At 41.5% G+C, this 22,478-nt stretch overlaps 1 protein-coding gene across 5 annotated transcripts in view; it reads right to left on the bottom strand.

Moving 5' to 3' along the window:
• SPAG17 (sperm associated antigen 17) overlaps window positions 1-22,478 on the bottom strand; it is a 356,415-nt gene that overhangs the window by 304,551 nt on the left and 29,386 nt on the right. For all 5 annotated transcript variants that reach the window (XR_012075867.1, XM_072967909.1, XM_072967912.1 and 2 more), the window contains one exon: window positions 14,084-14,200. Coding sequence is in view for 4 of the 5 variants with exons in the window: in XM_072967909.1 (XP_072824010.1) it covers window positions 14,084-14,200 (117 nt within the window). In the remaining variant the exon portion in view is untranslated. The remainder of the gene's footprint in view (window positions 1-14,083; window positions 14,201-22,478) is intronic.

Raw genomic sequence — 22,478 nt, 5'->3', positions numbered from 1 at the left:
GGATTGATAAGCAATGAATGGATTTAGAAGATGAAGGCAGGAATGCAAAGGACAGAGTGAGTCACACAGATAAACAGGACTAGCTCAGAAGCTAAAAACGTCAGATTCCCATTGAGGCCAACCATTCGTACACAACTTGGGAGCAGGTACTATAAGGGGCCAAAACAGACAGGACAGAACTGTGAAAATTAGCAAATTAGGCCTCTATCTACACTAGTGCTTCTCACTCCTCTTCATATCAAGACACACAGAGAAAATGACAATGGAAGTGTCAGCACACCTGCAGCTCCTAACTACAAAATGGCTGGAAGCTCTGGTTTATTTACTTACTCTGCGCAGTTTGTCTTTGGAGTCTAAGGTTGCAAATAATCAGTACTGAGTGTCTTAGACAAGTAAAGCTGCTAGGTTTAGGGAAAATGATTTTTGTCTGAACATGTACTTCAGTGAAATATTATTTGTGGTAGAAACAGAACAAACTCAATAAGTGACAGAACAAATGCTAATTGCTATTAAATGCAATTATCCGTTTGAGACACAGGAACATGGCATGACTGATACAGAAAGGCATCTTTATGGACTGAGTTTTTACCCACAATTTTCTATTAATTTCTATGTTGACCACAATCACCAGTTAGTATTCATTAAATTTTCATGGTAGGCAATGTTCTAACCTTGGGATTAACGGTGAGAAACACTGAGAAAGCCACAGCCATTCTCAGCATTTAGAAAGTACTAAGAGAGTCTACAAAGTCAGGTGGAAAAAAAGCTTGAGATTTGCAAATGCTAACTACTATATGTAAAACAGATAAACAACAAGTTTATTCTGTGTAGCACAGGGAACTATATTCAATATTTTGTAATAACCTATAATGAAAAAGAATATGAAAATGAATATACGTATGTATATGTATGACCGAAACACTATGCTATACACCAGAAACTGACACACTGTAAACTGACTATATGTCAATAAAAAATCATTCTCATTTTTATTAGAAATATCACATTATGATAGCTAAAGCCATCTCGCAAGTCCAGACATTTGATATACAATATTTAGTTATTTGGCTAATCCTTTTCCAATGTAAATAAATTCTAACAATTATTGAGTCTTACATATGTAACTCAGAATGCTGAAGAGTATTGTCAGGAGTATTTCTGTAAGTTAAGCCTCATTGCTAGCCTCATTTTATAAGTAAGCCTAACAACAGTTCTCAAAACCACGTACCTAGAAAGTGGCAGAGCCCTAACCCAAACTCGTATTTCTCCAGTTCCAAAGTCCATGTTTTTATTACGCCATGCTGAGTTCTCTCTTCCAATACAATAAAATTTTCAATTTGATTAATTCATTTAACACTCAACAAATACGTGCCAACCATCTTATATGTACAAGACACCAGGCTAGCTTATTTGGGTATGAAGATGAAAAAGATATGGACCCTGTCAGGTTTTGTGGGATCTGAAGCTTATTTAATTTGGGGGGAAAAATAATAGATAAACTAGTAACATACAAGGTAATAGAGCTACAAAATGTAAGACAGCACGTTAGGAGAAGGAGGCCCTTGGAGGAGTCCAGAAGGTTTCACACAGGAGCTGACCATGAAGCTTGAACAGAGCTTGGCTAGAGGTAGAAAAGCAGGAGGCTGTTGTGGCAGAGGAAACCACCTGCAGAGTCTTAAGAGATGTGCCAGAGCCAGGGCATTGCTGGAGGGACTGCAAGTAACTCACTATGTCTGAGGCTGAAAATGTGTCTGGAGAAGGTGGTGGAATGACAAAAAATCAGGCTAAAACAAGGAGGCAGCCAGAGGCCAGACAAGAAAAGATGACACCATGTTAAGGAGTTTAGACGTGGTCTTATAGGCACTAGGGTGTGACTGAAGATTTTTGATCAAGGCATCAGATATTTTTCTTTTTGAGGTAGTCTAGTCAAGGATAGAGCAGAATGGGACAGGGCTGGAGGGAGTGTAAATAAGGGGGAAATGAGGAGGATCTGACTCAAGGATGGAAAAAAGAAAACTGGAAAGAAAAAACATTTTATATAAGAACAATGGAAAAGGGAAGGCAATCAGTAATATTCTAAGTGCTCATCCTGATCGATTGAATAAATGATCATATATTTCCTGACACTGAAAATTATATAAATAAGCATTTTAAGGAGAAAAAAAATATAAAATATGGTTTTCACTTATAAATTAACATGTAAATTCATAGAAGATATCAAGAAAAGAGAGAGAGAGAGAGAGTTAAGAGAAGGATGAATATAAACTTTTTGGTTGATGAGCTAAGCAGGTAAGAGAGAAGAAAGGATCTAGGCTGATTCCCACATTTCTGCCTTGGGTGGACACCCAGATGCCAGAGCCACAGCAGAGGAAGAGAGGCTTTGGGGGAAAGACTACCTCCTTTCTTACATCAGTCCTGACAGCGGAGTATGAGTATCTGGAGGATATTCAGATAGAAAAGTCTAGTAGCAGTTAGATATGCGATTCTAGGGATCAGGGAGAAAGATTTGGTCTGAAAGTTGAGACTGGATAACACTGCCTGCCTTTGGTGTTTGAAACAGTGTGGATGCCGTGACAGGAGTTGTCTGTACAGTGTGAATGGAAGAGGACAGAGGGCAGAGCCCTGGGAGAAACAGGTATTGGCAAATGCAGAGGCAAAGGAGTCTGTAGAAAAAGTCTGGGAAAAAAGTACTTTTCATTTCTTAAATATTCTCTGAGTTTGTTAGTGTCTTTGAATAATCACAAACAAAATTTCATATTTCCACCTTAAAACTCTTTATTCCTATTCTTATAACATCCTCCCCACACCTTGCTCCAAACATATTTGGACTTTTGTCTTCCTTTCCTACACTTATTGAGTGATCCTGAACCATGCTTGCTCATTAGAATCATGAGGGAGAACTTAAACAAATAACAAATAATGGGAACAGTGCCTTAGATCAGAGATTCTGCTTTCTTGACTGACTCTGGATAGGTCCCAGGACAACAACAGTTCTTTAAACGTCTTCAGAACATTTTCCTGTGCAGCTAATGCTGAGCAGCTCAGGTGATCATGTCCAATCCCACAACTGGGGAGTAACAACAGTAAACTAAGGATTTTTAATTTCATACCTCCAGCCTTGACCTCTTCCCTCAGCTCGAACAATATACATTGCTGTTTGATATTTCTACTTCTAATACATATTTCAAAATGACATGTTCAAAATAGCATTGTTGGTTTTTTCCTCAAAACTATTTCTCTCCCAGTCCTCCCCATCTCAGTAAATCGCATCATTTACCTACTCAGGCCCTGAACCCCGAAGTCATACTTAACTTCCCATTTCCCTTCACATTCTATTTCTAACCCATCAGCAAGTCTAACTGCTTTGCCTTCCAAGTATTTCCTGACTCCATCCACCCCTCACCACCTCAAACACCGCAGCCTGGTTCCACGCGACCATCACTTCTTATCTAGATGACTGCAGTAGCTCCTGTATCATCTTTCCGCCCTCACTCTTATTCCCTTAAAGCCAATTATTCACACAGCTGCTAGAAGTGGCCCTAGTTATGATTCAGTTTAAAAAACACTGATTAGAAATAAGAGAAGCCAATAGAAGGTCTTGTCTTCATGCACCCAGAGAGTGAGCACTTCCCAGTTTACCTGGCAAAGTCAGCCATTGGCCTAAACTTGACACTTCCTCCAGCCTGCTTCACCAAACGATGCCTTCAAAGTCTGCATTATAGCCTGATATCCAAGCCATTCCCCATCTCCCAATTCTAAACTTCCAGCTGCTCACTTACATTGGAGCCTGCCTCATATACTCTTGCAGCCTTGAAATAGGACTTAAGATTTCCATTCACCTTGGGACTTGCTTAAACTAGTGGCCCCTCAGTTGTTTCTCACACTTCCTTCTGCCTTCCATGTAGCCTCAGAGTACTTCAAGGCTGGTCTGACCAAACTATGCAGTAGCCTTTTAAGGGTCATTCAAGAAGGGCTCCTAAGTGAAGAGATCCTTGGTTAGCTTGCTCCGCTGCCTCAAACTATGACACAAAGCTCTTCAGGGGAGAGGTGGAAGGGAGGAAGACAGTTAGTAGCTATTATAAGCTATATTAGTCAGGATTCTCCAGAGAAATGGAACCAGCAGAGTGTGTGTGTGTGCATGTGTGTGAGTGTGGAAAAAGAGGCAAAGATGGAGAAAGACAGAGATTAAGGGATATATATATATATACATGTATATATGTGTGTATGTGTGTGTATGTATGTGTGTGTGTATATATATATATACACATATATATGTGTGTGTGTGTATATGTATATATAGATATAGACAGAGAGAGAGAGTGAAGAGATCTATGTATCTATATTAAGGAATTTGTTTACATCATTGTAGAGGTTACCAAGCCCAAAAAATGCAAGGTAGTCCAGCAGGCTGAAAACCCAGGGAAGAACTGACGTTGGGGCTACAGTTCATAGGCAATCTGTTGGCAAATTTCCTTCTTCCTTGGGAGAGGTAAGTTTTTTTTTTTCTATTAAGGCCTTCAACCAATTGGGTGAGGCCTTCCCACATTACGGAGGGTAATCTGCTTTATTCAAAGCCTACTTACTGAAATGTTAGTATCATCTAAAAATATTTTCACAGACATCTAGAATAATGTTTGACCAAATATCTAGGTGCCATGGCACAGCCAAGTGGACATGTAAAATTAATCATTACAAAAGGCAAATGTCATTTGGAAGAGGTAATAAACCTACTAAGCACATTATACATGCTTCTATGTAAATTATACTGTTCCCATCCAAGTCAGTAAATGCTCAAGTACTTTCTCATGTTACTTTTTATTTTCCCAGAAGATGTTTTATAAAGTATTACGTATAGGTGCATCATAAGGAGCTTTCATTGAGGAAAGTAACTCATGGTTCCCAAGGAAATAACTGAGTAGACAATTCAAAACATAGTCATAAATTTCATTCTAGAAATTGCTTTTTCGGTATTACAGTAGGTTTGCTTCAAAAGCTCCTCGGAAGAAAGCTGCTGAAGGATGTGAGGGAGGGACACTATGGATGGTCACCAACCCGTAATTCCCTGCAAACCCCAAACCTTATCTATCTTCTTCCCCATTATCTCCAGCACAGCATCAGGTACTTTGTGGATGTTCAATAAATGTTTGTGAAAGGAGTAAGTGACCCTACAGGTTCTCAGTTAAAACTGTTTTTATCTTTTGTACTCTGTGTATGGTACCTCTCTCTGGGGCAGCAAAGCATATGACTCTTGTAATATCTCCTGGATCACTGTCCCCCCACCCCTTTGTTTTTGACCAATATAGAGCGATGAGGGGAGGATCACACAAGGTATAGTGACAGCATGTACAGTGGCTGGTCTGGCTCAGTTCACTTTCCGGTGCCACCACTTACTATTTGCATGATCCTGAACAAATTACTTAATCTCTTTGTTCTTCAGTTTGCTCGTGTGAAATGCGGATAACGATGGTACTTATCTCACAGTTATGGGGAGGACTACATGAGAATTCACGTGAAGTGGCTGACAGAGTACCTCATAGACGGTAATGTTGCTAAAAATCACCATCATCATCACAGCCATAGTCTGAGGAGCGGTGAAGAGCAGTTGTTGTTATACTGCTTTTACTGTTGTTGAACTGAATATGTCTTCAAACATACCCGTACAGACTCATCTCTTTGTTTTGGGGTGAAATCACTGGTCTGTTACTTATACTTAAACACAGTCTTCAAGGCTGACATCATGACCCTAAACCACTTCTCTGGCTGTGATCCATATTCTCAGCTCCAAACACTGGATACTTCCTCAGATCTGGGTGTCTCTCTAATGTCATGAAGGAAATAAGATTAGACACTTTGGTCATTTTTCACACCTTCACTAGACCTCAGTGATTTTCCTGTTCCTTCTAAGGTGACATTAGCTAAGCTCAGCAGGTGTGGAGAGAGTTGCCCTTAGTTTTTACAATATTTTACTGTTACCCCCCCATGTTATTTTGAGTTTAGAGTTGGTCGTAGGAGGACATTGCTTGGTGTCTGGGGGCCAGTGGAGCTAGAGGCAGGCTGTTGGTGGTCACCAGGACCCAGGCTTTCTGGGGAAAGGAAGGGTGTTAGCCAGGTGTCCTGGCCAACTTCCAAGTCTGGCTCAGTGAATTTTACCTCCTGAATTCCCCTCTGTCCTTTCAATTGGATATGGTATTCCTCTTGGCTTCCTGTCCCAAACTGAGGTCCATGGGATTGTGGTGTGGCTACAGAACAGCTGCTGCATTCCACCACTGAGGTGCTGTGCATGGGTTCCAGTGGTAGATGAAGCAAGAGGCTTATGCACAGCTTGGACAAAGTATCAGCTTGCAAAATATTTGGGAACCCTCTGGGATGAAGGACTCTGAGCAGAACAGAGATGCTGTAGTGGTGACGTGCACTGATTCATTGCTATCTCCAGGAATGTCATGGGCCTTAGCAGTGTGGACCAGAGCCCATGTGGTTTCTTGTCTTGCCAGCCTGAGAGCCAGTGTGAGAGGAATGGCTGCATGGTGTTCACAGCAGGATGCTGTGATTGACAGGAGTGGGAAACCCCAGGGGTGAATTTCAGCTGCTAGGTCTGGCCAGATGGGAGAGGCCTCCCATGTGTGCTGAGATAGGGATAGGGGCTTCTAGGATATCCAGCCCACTGAATTACCTTACATTTCAGAATTTATATTTTTTGGTGGAATGCTAATGGCCCATAACTGGGAGGAATGTGATAAACACAGTAATGACAACAATGAAATCCTACACATTGACAGTGAAATCAAAACACTTGCCTGGTGTGAGCCTCCCGTGACTACGTACGGGGAAGGAAAAAGAGAAAAGCAAAATATTTGAAATATCTAACTTTATGACAACAACCAGGGCTTTACTTATCGAAAAAAATACCTGAAAATACCAGCTTCAAGTCATGGGAATAATAGAAAGGGGGTATTCTGTACATTTTGGGAAACCTCAGACCTGACATTGTGCAGAGGACCAGCCTCCCCCACTATTTCACACATTTCTGAGTCAAGCCTAGGATTTCAAGATTAATGCCCCAGTGGTTGTGGAAGAAATGATCTGGTGATTACTTGTCATTCATATGACCGTGGAAATTGGTTTTGGGAAAATGGACCTAATTTGTTCCAATGAAGTCAGGCAATAACTTGAACTTGAACCACAAATATATGAAAAGTCCTGGAACTATATATATTTTCTCTCTTCTTTCAGCATCCTTTTCTTTTCCCCATAGCCCTCCCGGCTTCCTTTGTTTTCTCTATTTGCTCCAACATTCCTTTCTTCTATGCACTTTGTTTCACCCCAGTCCCATTTTCAGGGAAGCAGAAAACAGTGATTCAGGTGGATAGTGAACTGGAAAAGGCTCTGTTCCTTGTTCCTAAATCAACCCTATAGAAAATCACAGAATCCACAAGGAAGGTAGATGTCAGGAAGACTTTTAAATTTTTTAACACTTTTAAAAAGTGTTAGAAATCACTGAGAAGATTGCCCTAGGGGCAGAAGACTTGGGAAGAGGCAAAACAGAGCACTGGGGAATACTTAAAATCTATTCTTTCTTCTCTGCTGTGTTGCGTTGTGAGAATGCCTGCCCCATTCCTTCTGAATCAGTCAGTCTTGAGTCAACAAGGAAATTCAGGTCAGTGCCAAAAGCCCCACTGGTGACAAAGGCTACCCGAAAATAGATACTCCCTTCTTTAGCCCCTTCCTCTCAAAACCTTCAGGACTTACCCTAGGAGAACTATTGCTTCCCAGAATTGCTTCTTGTGTCCACTCCCATAAGCCTAATCACATGCCTCTTCCCCAGAGTTCTCTGTCTCATACTTTAAAAATTTTGCTCCTTCCAGACCCGGAACCAACCACTGAAGCCCTTTGTCACAACTCGAGTCCATGAAAGCTGTTATCTGAAGCCACTTCTCCTTCCATGCAAATGAAATCACCAAATGTAGAGTGTGTAGTTCTGCATGCTGGGGAACTTCTCTTCACCACTACTTCTGAGACTTCTCTGACTGCAGCTGTCGTGTGACAGTAGTGCATTTTCGGTATTGTGCCAAGTCACCTGGGAGCCTGAGAGCCTCCCTCCTTTTTCAGTCAGTTGCAGAGGTCTGCATCACCATGCAGGCCACGGCTGAGGGAGAGGAGTCCACGGGCGCTGGGGAGGGCTGAAACATTTGTTCAGGTACTTGTCCCTTCTTGACCTTCTCAGGCCCAATGTGAGAGGCTCTATTTCCTTTGTATAGTGGACTATTGCTTTCTCTTCACTACCTGGTGGATCTTAAAATACCTAGGTTGTGGCAAAATGTTCTGGTCACATAGTCACTTGCTGTCCACTGGTGAGGCTCAGTCTCTACTAGGGCCCAGAGCTGTTTATCGAATTGGTGGGTAATGTTTCAGAGACGTGACTTGTTTTAGAATTCTAAGAGTCTGCCTTGAACATCTCCTAGTGTGACTTGCTGGAGGCTCCACATAGCATCCTTATCCAGTACCCTAACCACCTCAAATACCTCCAGCACTGCCGCTTCTGCTGCAGTTACAATGCCCAGCCTGCAAGAGGACCTGCTGTGGAGGCTTTTCTTGCCCTGGGGAGGACTCGAAAGTAACATCCTTCTGAGAGCTGATAAATGAGTTAAAATATTATTCCCAAGTATGATATATGCTATACTCCAATTTGAAAGAGAATTACTAAGCATTGTACTGTGCCTCTTAGTGGTGAAAAGTGCAAGATGCAATAAATAATTCGTACTTTACCATGGAGAGGATATACCATCATGCCCCATACCATGGCACCCCTAAAAACTTCACTGATGTGGAATGCTCCTGAATTTAACATGAGGTTATCTCCAACCCTCTGACTTACATGTGTCTAATTAGGGAATATACAACCTGCTCACTACATTCAATTTCAGCCTCAAGGTGATTAAGGAAATGCAAACAAGATGAAGGTTTTCCCACCTACAATGCTGAAAATATTTACAAAATGTTAATGATTTACATTTCTTGAGTCTTCCAGGATTTGGGGACCTGTCACTCCTAAGAGTTTTTGATGAAGAGAATAGAAACTGGCACATTTCTGTAGGCAGTATAGTAGCATCGGTAGTTGATGTCTGTATACATTTATGTGTATGTGTAATGTATGTATTTGTGTAGTCTAACGGTATATATATAATGTGTGTATATACACATAAAACATAAATATAAAATCTGTGTAACTTCTGATCCACTGATCTCATTTCTCTGTCTTTATCCTAAAGAAATGTAAAACAAAAAAACGCATGCAAAAGGACTTCCATTGTGGCCCTATATATGACATTTTAAAAAGGAGACAAACTGAAGGCCTACTAATAATAACTTGCAAATAAATTATAGCACACACATAACTCCATACAGTGAAGTATTATGCCACCTCTGAAAATTGTAACGTAGAGTTATCTGACATGCCATAGAGTAAAACAAAGGTCATTTTATAAAAATCTCACTTCCTCAGGAAGTCATCCCTTACTCCTTAGGCTAAGCGAAATTCCCTACAAAGAGCACAGCACCCTGGACTTCCCAAATCACAACACCAACTTCTCGTGAAAAGTCTTGCTGAATATCTCTCTTTACATGTAGCAAGCTTCAGGACAGGGGTTGCTTATGGCTTCATCTCAGTTCTTAGAACTGTGCCTATTAGAGTCAATTAAATGGATGTGACTTTAATAGTATATTCCCATTTATATAAAACATGTGTGCACATTTGTTTAGAGAGAGATGCTTAGAAAGCATGTTCACTAAACACTAGCAAGGCTGTCTCTAGGTGGTAGGTTTTGAGTAATTACTATTTTCTTTTTTATTCTCTTCTGTGGTCTATGAACCTTTAAAATTAGCACTAACCATTTCCCACAGAACAAATGAAATCATTTCACTCTCATTTATATAACACTCATAAGTATTTCTGATGCTAGTGCTTTTCTCATAATAAAATATACTTAGTGTGAGCCAACATTTAGTACGATCTAACACACTGTCCTTTCTCTCCCACACATGGAGTGACGATATCAGACCAAAGCAATGACACCAGGAAACAGTAAATCCTGCTAAATCACTTCTCCTCTGTCACTGTCGCTGCCAGATTAGCTTAAGAAGTTCTCTGAGTTGGCTGCTGAGCCATCAAGGGAGTGGGTAGACCACCATGTATTCTTTATTGAAAGTACATGGTCTTTAAGAGTCCGTCAGAAATCCAAACCCAAAAGCTCTCTCATTCTCTCACCTATTCTACACTCACACCTGCGAAACAGAACCTAAGTAGCTATGTCAGTCAGGACAAGCGGGATTATGCTGGAGTAACACTTTCGGATCCTAGTGACTTACAATGACAAAGGTTTAATTCTCTTTCTCACAACACATCTGTCGTGTGCTGGCTACAGCTCTTTGCATCATCCTTACTCCATTCACGAAGGATGGAACAGCCTCTATGTGGAGTAGTTCCTTCACCCCCGGGAGATGGAAAGACAGAAGTGCGATATTGCATCCAGCTTTTAAAACCTCCTCCCCGAGAAGTAACATTATTCTGCTCAAGCTTTACTAGTCAAAATTTTCTATATGCTCACACAAAAAAAATCTATACGCTCAAAAGGAGAACCAGAAGTACTTGTTTTCTGGCAATAACTATCACAGTAGCATAGTCTTTTTCACACTCAAGTTAATTTTAATTCACCACCTTATTTCTAGGTCATGTTAACCATGAATTCATTAAAATAATATTTTGAATGCTTACTGCATGGTTCAAGGTTGTGCTATCTGCTAAGAATATGGGGCTTGATAGATGCATCATGATCTTTTAATAATACATACTTCATCACATGTGATCAAAAAACCTCATACATCTTCTCAAAGCAGCTGAGGATACTAGGTTATAAATATGGAATTGTACAAGAAACTTAAAAGCCTCTGCTTTGTGTTTTTCTTTAAAGTGAAATTGCCAAGAGAATGGGCCAAAATATAGGGCAAAGAGGTGTGAATTGGAATTACACATGTTGCATGTAGAGAACAAAAAAAAATGCCAAGTGCCAAAAGGTCCATTTCTGGCAGATGTGTGCAATGGAGCAAAGCTGGCCGTTCTTCGTGACAGACAGCCTCCCATATTCTCACTTGAGATGAGAACCAGCCTTTACAGCCGATGTACATCTGGTGATTCAAATGCAGAGGGTAAGGGGCCATGTTCTCATTGGAGTCTTGAGGAACAAAATCTGAAAGATGGCTAAACATTTCCTTTTGACTCCAGATCAGGCCCATGCCATAGACCTGGGTGCACCTATACTTGGTCACTGTCTCAGGCTAGAAGGCTCATGGCAGGAGTACAGCAGCCACGTTTTCAGCCTGTGAAAATTCTCTGGTACAATGGAAACTTCTGCTAGGACAATGAATAAATTCCCACATGTGGCTGGGAGGCCACTTTCCCAAAAGGCTGGTACACATTTTCCATTAGAAGCGTGAAGGGTAGGAGGCTTGGGTAGCACTATGTCCTAAGAAAGTTATGGTTTTGTCATCGATGTAATGAGATATGTTGAGTCAACTTATGGTTTATTCATGTACTCGATTATGTGGCAGTTCTACCCAATATTTATGCACCCTGTGAGGGACTGTGGTGGAAGAGATGCGGAACGGGAGTGAGGATTAAACCCCAGTTTTTGGCCTTAATTCCCACAGTGGGTAATGCTGCTCCCTTTGTCAACATCAGAAGCCTTGCTTCTCAATCCACAAATGATTGCACAGCTTCATGACTTGATGAGTATGAATTGCCCCATTTTTTAAGGACAGAACATTCTTCTCTTTAAAACTACATGAGAATGAAATGCCGATGGCTGCTCTAGGATTTTTAATGGAGATAACTAAGTCCTATAATTACTCTTCTGGACCACTATCACCCACCCTCTCTTTTGCCAAGTTGACTAAAGGACACCTAATTTTTCTTCATCAAAACACCAAGTGTCCCAGAAAAATTGAAATTGTTGCTAAATGAGAACCAGCTAAAAAGCTGAGGCCAAAAATTGTTGGCAACCTTCATGCTGAATTCTGCAGTTTGCACATTGCAGGCAGCCTGTGGGTCCTGAGGCTGTGGCAAATAACAGGGGAATGTGACTCTCTCCCAACAGAAAGGGCCTCTGCCCAGTGGTCTGGGCCCTGGGCCACTGTTGAACCTTACTGCTGCTCCCTAGGAAAGCTCTCTGTTTCACCCACAGATGGAACCGTTATGATGTCGAGAATACATATTTACTAAATTAGTTTTTCTAAGCATGAAACAGGCCCATGAACTGTGTCTTTACTCCTCATGATTCACAATGGTGAAGGCTGTTTTCAGTATCACTTGCCCCTCACGATGCTCCTCTGTGCTCTTCCAGCCCTCCTGGGTACCAGGTGTGTAGGTGGGTAAGTGGTGCCGTGGCTTCCCAGCAAGGCTCCCTGCAGTACCACACTCTGTTCCCTTCCATCCCTTCTTTCACTTCCATGCACAGGTCCTGGTCTTAGAGCTAAAGTGGCCTGCCCTGCTGTGATGAAGTGGATCCTCTCTATGCATTAGACATTAATCCAATCTGGTAGATCAAAGTGGTAACAGTTTACTCGAATGATACCTTTGTATTATAACAGAGCTCTTTCAGATATGGAGATTTTTGTGTTTGGGATTAGGAGAAAGCGCCAGGACTCTTTCAATCAAACCACAAGGGGGCTGCTTTTCTACCTAACATTTAGGTTGGCACTGCACATAGGTGAGGCTGAGGAAAGAGAACTCTGCGGTTGTTCCCGGGCACAGGGCTCCCTATCGTGAGCACGTTCACTTTAGTTAGTTGCTTTGTGAACCACACTGAACACTGTCTCACAGGAGCCATTTGGATTGTACTACAGATCCTTCCCTGCACTGACTACTGTGAAAGAGGTATCAGCATTTTACATAGCTTAAAGAGGGAATTTGTTTCTAAACCAAGCAGACCCACAGGACCATTGTAGTGTTTTGTTTCTTGTGTGCCCATCTACAAACTTCCCTTTGCTCTGTGTGATGCCTTGCTCAAGGAACCTGGTGCAGGAATACCCTGCCCTGATACCTCCTTTCTATTATACTGTTGTCCACCCCTTTTCTGCATTAAAGTTGATTTGAGATCTATAGCTTGGTCTTGGGATCAACTTAATATGAGGATCAAAATAAACATGTGACAATATTAAACAAGAAAGAACAAACAAACCTGCCAAATTCATTAAACTTTTCATTAAATTCATTCAATTTTCAGGTTGCAAAGTTTTATTTTAGAATGACATCAACAATGTAAAAAACTGTGTATGTGGATTAAAAATTCTGAAATATTAGTAAAGCTTATCATTGGGTGATTTGGAACTTAATATTACTATTTCCTTTTGTTTCAGAACAGGTTTATGTTAAAAAAAGAAAATACACATTGTTTAAAAATAAAAGGCATTGACGGAGTTATGAGAGCTTCATTCCAGTCCTGGCTCCATTAAAAATGGATTTTAAATGTAAAATAGTTTATTTCAATAAGACTATTCTAGAATTCAAGTGAGACAATGGGTGCAAAAGCTCTGTAAAAATATAAAGGGATTATAAGAGGTCTCTCAAACATCCCCAGTGGCACATGGCAGCAAAGGCAGAAGCGACACCTGTGCTTAACTACCTGTCCCTGGATCAGGGGCACAGGGTAGGTACTGGGTCTCAGAGAAAGCAGGAGTCTAGGACTAAACTATAAGGTCAGAGCAGGAAATGCAAGGTTTACGTAGGGCTGCATTTCTTGAGCTCACTTATTCTCTCCCTACCCTTGACAAGGTTGGTCCCAGAAAAACGGATCCCAACTGAGACTGCAAAAAATGAGTTCTCAGCCATGAGATTGGAGAATTGTGGGGAAAAGGCAACCAGTAGATCATTATAAAATTAAAAAAAAAAAAGATAATGATATATTGCAGACAGATTCCATAAATGTTTTTTAGCTTAGCAGGACTCTCATAAAGGCAATTTCAATACTTATGTTTTAGGGCATGGACCTGCCTTTAGTCTGTATGATAACGAGCCATGCTATGACAAATCTACCTTGGCAGTCTTCTTAGACAGCAGAATCCCAGTGGCAAGTGTCAGCAGGAGCAGCAGGTATACAAACGATCCAGGGATCACGTGAAGCAAGGGATCCACCTGGCAGTTTTTCATCATCTAGAAAAAACAAAACTACTGATGAGAGTGAGGTGTGGAGTATGGGGGTCCGGGAAAGAAAAACAAGCTGTACAGCTATGATTCATGAGGCAGGATTACTTAAAAGGCCAGCTTGAGGAGCAGCGCAGTCTTTACTGCACAGGGTAAGGAAAGGAAGGCAGTCCACTCGCTGGTGCAGCATGCTCCCCCACGTGCTTCAGTGAGCCCATTAGCAGCAGCAACACCAAACTCAACGTCTACACAGCACTTTTCCTTCCCTTTCCCTCCTTTCCACGGGAGGGTGTTTCCTCAGTCTCGTTTGGCTTTAAAGAACTAGGAGCCATTCAAACTTCCAAGCAAAGTAGGATTTCTTGTAAAACTTCCACAAAGAACTCCTGAGAAGCTAAGAAGAGGAACTGCAGGTGAGTAAGGCTTCAGCAGCAATCTACTCAGTACTAAGGCAAAACGGTCTTTCAGTTCATCACTGCATCCATATTTCTTTCTATGCCTATTTCTTTCTATACTTTGATCTCTCGTTATACTTCCACTGCTTATTCACAGCTTCTGGGTCTTCAAATTTCAGCAAAAACATTGCTCTGCCTTATCATAAGCCACCTGGAATGTGGATGGGAAAGACTTGCTTGAAAGGGATGTGACCAGGACTAACGCACACTTTGCTCATTAAAAATTGCAACCAACAGAGGGGAAATTTAGAGTCAGGAGAGTAGAGACTCCGTAAGGACAAGAACTATTCCATCTTGTTCACCATGGTGTCCACAGGGCCGGAAGCAGTGCTCAGCACATCACAGTTCAATGGGTTAATGAAGAACTTCAGAAAGCGTTTCATGCTCACCCTTGTAAGCAGAGTGCTGTTTCACAATAGAAGATGAGGATAAAAGAGAATTTTAAGGATTAGAATCCCTGCTTTTCAGGAGTTCTAACTGCAAAAAAAAAAAAATGGGTCATGCAAATACAAGTGTCAGAATTGAGTTGAATTCTGATACAATGGATCACATAGATACAATGGATTTATCAGTAATGGTCCTAAGAAAAGTAAATTCCATACTCAATGGGACAACTGAGAAAAGCTTAATTAAGGGTTTTTTTTTTTTTTTTACTTAAGGGAAACAAACAAGGGATGGTGCGTCACCAGAGAGTTAGCAGGAGACCAGAATGTCACCGTTCCTAGATGATCTGAAGACACAAAAGGAGAGAGAAGTCATTAGAATGATTAAGAATCTGTGACCACAACTAGACAGGAGCTATGGCCTTTGGCAGATGTACCTGGGAAGCTGGGAAAATAAAAACCTTGGCTTAATTCACCTCCAACCAGATTTCTTCCCTGGGCCTCCCATTGACTGACCCCAAATCTGAAGATAAAAGGCACGCAAACTCAAGGCAATATATAAAGTGACTCTTCTGGTGCATAGGGCAGGACAGAGAAGGATGCAGAATATATTATACGAGGGAAATAGAACACATCTAGAAAAGGGGGGGATAACATGTTATTCTTTCAGTGTTCTGAGACTTAATTTCCAATGTTGGGAGGTTTTTCCTCACACCAAAAAGCAATTCTCAGACACCAGCAGGAAGTCAGAATTCAACTCAATTCTGACACTTCCTACCCTACTCTATTTAGAGACAACATCAGATTCCACAGGTTCAGTCACACAAGACTGTCCTCTCTGGCGCCCTCCCCACCCTTCCCCACCCCACTCGCCATCCAACTTCAGATACCAGTCACGGGCTCAGGTTATGACCTGTGCTTCTGACCAACTGGCTACAGAGTTCTACAGAGCTGAGGTTCCAACAGTCCCCTCCAACTCAGGATGCCAAGCACAGGTCCAGGTTGTTACCTGTATTTCTGACCAACTGGCTATAAATCAGAGGTTCCCATGACTTCCTCTTTGGGTTCAGTTAATTTTCTAGAGTGGCTCACAGAACTCAGAAAACATGTACTGGTTAATTATAAAAGGATATAACTCAGGAACAGCCAGATGGAAGAGATGCAGAAGGCACAGTATCGGGGAGGGGACAGAGCTTCCACGCCCTTTCCAGGTGAGCCACTCTCCTCAAATCTCCGCATGTTCGTTAACCAGGAAGGTCTCTGAATCCCACCATCCTGGTTTTTATGGAGACTCATGACATAGGCTCAAATGATTACATCGCTGGCCACTGGCAACTGATTCCATCTGCAGCCCTTCTTTTCACCTTGGAGGACAGTGAGTAAGATCTAAAGTTCTAACACTCTAAGCATGTGGTTGGCTCCACTGGCAATCAGCCCCCAACCCTGGGTGCTTTCCAAAAGTCACCTCATTAACATAACAAAAACACCTTTACCACACTCAGCATTTAGTAAATTCCAAGGATTTGGGGAGCTGGAAACTTGCAACTATAGAGGAAGACCAAACACAGGAGAAAAATCATATTATCTTATATATCACAATATTGTGATTATTAATGTGATTTTTATCTTTTCCGCTTTATTGCATGTGGTTAATTCCTTTTTCCAGCCAGAAGCAGACTATTACAGCAGAGATGCACATAGAAATAGGCCATCCTTTTGCTCCCAATCTCAAAGCTGATCTTGCCCATGGGGAGTAAATAATCTTGAGAGTCTGGCTTTGAGAACAAAGAAGTTCTTAATTCTAAAAGTTACCTGTATAGTTAAAAAAATTAATCTTAGATGTTGGAATGCTATCTTTTGTCATTATCAATGATATAGATAGGAAGAAAATTTTCTTCCAACAGAGACTGGCAAGAGAACAGAGGAAGAAGCAGTCAGATAGAATTCTCACTTGTTAACCCCTTCCCTGTATAGCTGAAGCATGAGAGAGGACACTGTGGGAAACACATCCAGATAGATTCTGGGGGAAATCTCAGAGTCTGACAGAGGGAGGAGGGCTTAGTTTTAGGTGTCTCAGAGAATAGGCAGAGAATATTTGTAAGCCCTGTGGCAAAGAGTAGTCATTAGCATAATAATACAGAGAAAAATTAATGGTGCCCAGACAGTGGCTCAGAAATGTGTAAGAAAGATGTCCAAGTGGGTAAGCCAAAGGACAGCTTCAAAGGGCCCAGTACAATTAAGTGGGATGTACAGAAGTCTGCTGCAACTCTTAGGGACCTCCCCAAATCAGAAGAAGCTGAGGGCAACATGAGTGAGTGAACCACCATGACACGAACCTTATTATCTAAGGCTGTGGTAAGGACTGTAGAGCCCAGCCTCATGCTCTAAAATTTAGATTCAACCTCTTGCACCTCAGAAAAGAGACCCGGGGTCAAGACATGATCAACCAGCCAACACCAGAGACCAGTGAAGGACACAGAGGAGAACATAATGATGTGAGCCTCTCCTATCTCTGTGAGAACATAGAAGCTTTGTGTGTGTGTGTGTGTTGTGTGTGTGGGCGTGTACACGTGTGTATTTGCATAATACATATATATCATGACCAGCAGAGTGGCGAACGGAGAGAAATCACTACTTTCTCCTTGACAACCTGAGTTAACTGGAAAAAAAAAATTTTTTTAAGATTCAAAGTTTTCCTAATTTATTTTAGTTGGCAAGTTAAAAACTGTACCTCCACCAGCATCTACCTTCCCTGGAGAAAGAGAGACAGGTCTGATAAATATTCAGAAAGTAAACATAACTGATTAGATTGAGATGATGGAGAAGATGGAGGTAAGATTTCCAACTAGCTTTATGATTGATTGGACAGTGAAGAGACCAAAAGAGAGAATATAGAAGAAATAGCTTATTTGGATAGGAAGATGATGAGTTCAAACACAGGTATGTTAGACTGACTGCCTGTGGGACTTTCAGACACCCAGATGGATAAAGACAATCAATCAGATGAGATTAAGGCTTAAAGCAGAGGTCTAGGCTATGATTATAGACATGACAGTAGTTAAATAGCTATAATGAGTAGTTGCTATCAAAGGGTACTTGTTGGCAAACCACATGCAAAGTACTTTGCAAATGTTGACCAATCTGATGGCTACTCATAAAATAGATACATTCAGGTTCAGAGAGGTTCAATTTACTACATAAAGTCAAACAGCTAGTAAATAGTATAGCTACAATTTAAAGTCCATTTTTATTACAAACTCACATTTTATGCAATACCCCCAGCCCTGAGAAACCGTAAGGGCAGACAGCAGGAATGAGGGGACTGGTGGGCCAAGGGTAAATACCTGTGAAGCACCAGTATTTAAGGTGTGGAAAGGAGAATAGGTGGCAATAACAGAGCAAGAGGAAAAAGCCAAAAAAAAAGACAAAACCCCAAAAAACAAACCAAAGAAGAACCAGGAAAGTATGCAGATGCACACACCAAGATAATAAAATTTCAGATCAGAGGTCAGAATCATGGCTGTCCAATTCAACAGAGAGAAACTAGGCATGCCCAGCAGCAATCCACCATAAGACAGAGGTGGTATATCCTAGACTGAGCTTGAGTATGACTAGAGGACACAAGCAACCTAAATGAGCAAGAATCCCAGACCTTCATTTTTTTACCTACCATGGGTGCACTAGCACCCCTCTCAACTCCCACCTATGGCTGAAGGAGGAGGAAGAAAAAGCCTGAGCTTGGTTAATGCATGGATGGCTTGATACATACACGGAAGACAAAGCTGGATGACAACTGGACTACAGCTTCACTTGGGGGTGGCTTGAGAGAAAGTGGCAAAGAAATCTGCTCAAGAGACTGAGCTTTAGATGACGTACTTGGTCATCTTCTTTGGTGGAATGAAAAGTGTTTCTAAGTTAGAATATACATGGACTAATCAGTAGTAGTGAACAGCCTGATCAGTTGTGCAGGGGCCTGAAAGGAGAAAGACTGAAACATCAAAACAAGGAGGCTTGAGATGGAGGCATACAAATAGACATGTGAGAGTCAACACAAATGTGAAGATCATTGTATCATGTGTTAATACCCATCAGAAAGCATCCATAACAGAAGAAGCTCCATAAAGATAAAATGACTTGGCCAACAGATGTTAGACAGATTTTGTTAGCAGCCATCTTAGGGCTGTCAAGATGAGCATGCAAACCAAGTGGACATGGTGGCAAAGATGAAGGTGAGGCATGAGTCATAGTGAACACCCACTTACAAGGCCAATTTAATTGTACCTGCCTCTAAACTTAAACCTTGCCAACAACAGAGACCAATATTGAGACCTCAAAATGTCGCTATACCTTGAAGAAACCTTAAAGGCAAGATGGCACCAAAATAATAGACAATTTCAAGTCAGAATCAAGACTGTCAAATGCAGCAGAGAAAAATCTGGCCCCTTCTGTCCTATAAGGTCCAGCAGAAATAGACATCTATTCCAGGTCGAGTTTGGTTGACTCAACCAACACCACAATGTGGGACTTACACAGTGCCTGGTCCACAGGCATGGAACACCACACAATATCCCATCTGGTCAGGGAACACACTTTCCACTGAAGGAGGGGTTGATATGGGCCTGTGATCATAGTCCTACTTATCTTTTCACATATTGCACCACCTGAAAACTGCCAACCTCACAGCAGTGGAATGACCTGCTAAAGATACCGGTGACAGGCCAGGTCACAGGTAACATCCTGAAGGGATAGGGTACCATTCTTCAGGATGCAGAATATGCATTGAATCAGAGTCTTCTGTGTGGTTCTCTTCCCTCAATAGGAAGTTTACTTAAGTCCATGAACCAAGGACCCCCTACTTACCATCACCTAACAAGCCACTCTGTGCTTCTAACCCCTGCAACTCTGGACTCTGCAGGATCAAACGTCCTGGTTCCCAAAGGAGGTGCAAACTACAGCTGCTACTTAGGTACTTTAGGAACCTTGTATTCAGAGACCAGGAAGCAAGAAGAGGAGTCATCATCTTGTCAGGGCTAACTGAGGAGTTAGCATTATACAATGGGGACAGGGAGGAATGGAATATGTGTAAAACTCAAGTGACTCAGTTGGGCACCCTTTGGTACTCCTATGCTCAACTGTAACTGTGATTAGAGAATGCAATAATGCAATCTGAGAAAGACATGGTTACCAGGGGTTCAGACCCCCAGAAATGAAGCATTCGGTCATCCCACCAAGTAAGCCGTGGTGGCAGTTGAGAGTAAGGAAATCTGAATGGAGAGTGGAGGAGGGAAACAACTGCCAGCTGGAGTCCCAGGACTAACTGCAGCAGTGGGACTTTACTTTGTTCTGCCGACCTCCCTTTACTAAGTTTTCCACAGAGCCCTGAAGGAGCTGTTCTTCCCCATGAGTGTACAGAGAAGTGGATCCGCATGGCACAGGGTGTGGATTATAGCAGACATGGAGATAAGCTGCTCAGACCTGCCTTCGAGAAAGTACCACCAGCTTCCAGGAGCGTGGTAACTGATTGCTTCCAGCTCTTAACTTCTGTAGGATCTGCCGTCTTGAGCAGAAGACTCGCTAGGCACTCAGCCAATGACTGAACAAGTTGGTAGTACAAGTGCCCAGCCTGTTCTGCCCAAAGCAGCGCTTCTCTGATGGTCAGTCTCTGCTGTAGAGCTCTCTGTTCTGCGGAGACTTTTGTCAGGTTTGCATTGTGGTCTGAGAATTTCCTTGCACAATCCTGCCTCCTCCCTTTTTCTTTCATAAGTTTTACTTCCCCATAAACCTTCTTTATGCCTAACTCCAACTCCATGTCTGCTTCCCAGAAAACTCTCCAGACAGGAGGGAAGGTGACCTATCTTCTGCTTCCTACCTTCTTGAGTAACCACCCATTAGATATTTGCTTGGAGGCACTCAGCTCTCTCTCTCATTCTGCATTCTGCTAGTGACTCGGCTTGTGACTTGGCTTGTACCACAGGTCTACAATCTCCCTGGGTGAATGCACTCAAGAGTCCATTTTCCAACCTCTCACTTGCCAAGATAAGTCCCAAGGTCTAAACTGGAGAAGTAGCAGAAAGCTACCTAGTCCTGAGGACCCACCTTTGTTTTCTAACTTATGGTTACCTGGGAATCTTGTCCTGTAGGAGTTACTGGGTACTTACTTATTTTTAGAGCTGATACATTGACCATCATTTGTTTTATATTTATTATCAACTAATTTAAGGGACTGAAGGAATAAATTAGTTGGCATTCCAAACTTCCAGCAGTAGACTTGTGTAAAACACTTGTCACAGCTCTTCTGTGGTGTGTTGTACCTTAGGAACTTCAGATCAGCTTACTGAGTTTGGATCAAAAGTCCTCTTAATAATTCAAGAGCAGTTAGCTTTTGGCTCACTACCTAAAGGGGTCTCATCAGCACCATTTCATGCTCAGTACTGGGATTCCTTAATGTTCTTGCTTTCTCTCTCTGCCTATTTTCCTCTTTCTCAGCTATCAAGGAGAAACTCCCAGCAAGAGAAAGTGTTAGAGTGTTCTTTTCTTAAGTTTTTTTTTTAATTTTTTTATTGAGTAATAGTCATTTTTGAATGTTGTGTCAAATTCCAGTGTAGAGCACAATTTTTCGGTTATACATGAACATACATATATTCATTGTCACATTTTTTTTTTGCCATGAGCTACCACAAGATCTTGTATAAATTTCCCTGTGCTATACAGTATAATCTTGTTTATCTATTCTACATTTTGAAATACCAGTCTGTCCCTTCCCATCACCCGCCCTCTTGGCAACCACAAGTTTGTATTCTATGTCTATGAGTCTATTTCTGTTTTGTATTTCTGTTTTTATTTTTTTAGATTCCACATATAAGTGACCTCATATGGTATTTTTCTTTCTCTTTCTGGCTTATTTCACTTAGAATGACATTCTCAAGGAACATCCATGTTGCTGCAAATGGCCTTATGTTGTTGATTTTTATGGCTGAGTAGTATTCCATTGTATAAATATACCACATCTTCTTTATCCAGTCATCCGTTGATGGACATTTAGGCTGTTTCCATGTCTTGGCTATTGTAAATAGTGCTGCTATGAACATTGGGGTGCAGGTGTCATTTTTCTTTTCTTAGTTTTCTTCTCTGCTCAGAAGGCAAGAAGCAATGTCCATGAATGACTGAAAAATTGTGCTGAACACTGGAATTTGACACAACATTATAAAATGATTATAAATCAATAAAAAATGTTAAAAAAAGAAGGCAAGAAGTAATTGCCTTTCACTCTCATTCTCAATCTCACTTTCTCTTGAACAGAAAATTTGCCCTTTGTATCACTTTCCAGTTAATGTAAAAACTTTATTATGCTTTCTCTAAAGTATCCATATATTATCCAATATGAACTAGTTTGAATATACCTAAAAATTAATTTTGCACACAGATTTAAAGTGGTTTCATCACCATAAGGAA

The sequence above is a fragment of the Vicugna pacos genome, chromosome 9 (genome assembly GCF_048564905.1).
Source record: "Vicugna pacos chromosome 9, VicPac4, whole genome shotgun sequence".
NCBI lineage: Eukaryota > Metazoa > Chordata > Mammalia > Artiodactyla > Camelidae > Vicugna > Vicugna pacos.
The sequence above is the reverse complement of the archived record's forward strand: the minus strand, read 5'-3'. Positions and strand labels throughout refer to the sequence as shown.